We start from the raw sequence: 1,099 nt of genomic DNA, 5'->3' as shown, positions 1-1,099 counted from the left end.
CTAAATCTTTTAATAGTCGTTATGAGCAGTCGAGCAGGGCAGCAGCTGACTTTGACATTATCAATTTCGTCACCTTAGTGTTGGCATCTTTTTTCTTTTTTTTGAACTTTTGAGTCAATTAAGATAAACTCACATACAAGAACTTCAAACCTAAATCTCTTAATTTGTAAGCAAAATTCTCAATCCACACATCAAAGTGAGCTACGTTAGAGCTGGGTTCTCATAAAATAGTGCTTCTTGCAGGGACAGAAGAAGTCACTTGCGGACAATTTTGAGTATGTTATGCATGGGAAACTATATAAAATCTCAGAAGAAAGTGCTGCTGGAGGGACCAATGTGAAAGTGTAAGCCTTGTTTCTTAATCTTTTCAGTGCTTGAATTCCCTGCATATTTCTAATTACGTTCCTCTTTCAGACAAAAACTCATCTGAAAAACATATACATATTTACATAATCATACAAAGAAAAGATCTAGCTTGCAAAAACCATAAGATTCAACACACAAATTGACATATTTGATCTGACAAATACTCTTTCAACTCCCATTCCCGTTGGTTGCAGAGAGATATATGTCTCATTTGGTGGCCTTTTGATGCTGCTGAAGGGGGATCCTTCAAATGCTGCTAATTTCGAGCTGGATCAGAGGCTCTTCCTGCTGATGAGGAAAGTCTAGAAGGAGCTAAGCTGGTACACTTTAGCTACGCTCTGTAAGTGTGTGCGTAATTCGCTTAAAATCTAAAAAAAATGGTTCTGTTAGTATAGAGAACTACCAAATTAAGAAAAGAGATGAGAGCAGTAACATTTTAGACTGTTTTATGCTGCTTGAAATCGCTAAGTTATGACTTCAATTTCTCTACTTTGATTCTGCGCTGAGTTTATTTTTGAATTATTTTTTCTTTGAGAGCCTCATTGAGATAATTTCCTGATTCTTTTCTTTATTAAATTATAATCATAGTTTTATTTGGGGGATATTTAGGCTAATGAAGGTAAATTCATATGCACATCATATATATAATATTCAAATCTAAGATTTTTTGGTTGACAGTCAAAGCTCTCAATCAACAAATTAAGGTGAGCTCAGGATCATAGTTTCATTTAAC

At 34.8% G+C, this 1,099-nt stretch overlaps 1 protein-coding gene across 1 annotated transcript; it reads left to right on the top strand.

Moving 5' to 3' along the window:
* Positions 1–243: 243 nt before the first annotated feature.
* On the top strand, positions 244–894 carry LOC114578826 (DNA-directed RNA polymerases II, IV and V subunit 8B-like; the record flags this gene model as incomplete). Its single annotated transcript, XM_028692323.1, is given in 2 exon segments — positions 244–344; positions 561–894. Coding segments are annotated over 2 exon segments (213 nt in total), but the record flags the coding sequence as incomplete, so codon positions are not given.
* Positions 895–1,099: the final 205 nt, after the last annotated feature.

Source organism: Dendrobium catenatum, unplaced genomic scaffold, assembly GCF_001605985.2.
Source record: "Dendrobium catenatum unplaced genomic scaffold, ASM160598v2 original_scaffold_172404, whole genome shotgun sequence".
In the NCBI taxonomy this organism is placed as follows: domain Eukaryota; kingdom Viridiplantae; phylum Streptophyta; class Magnoliopsida; order Asparagales; family Orchidaceae; genus Dendrobium; species Dendrobium catenatum.
The sequence above is the reverse complement of the archived record's forward strand: the minus strand, read 5'-3'. Positions and strand labels throughout refer to the sequence as shown.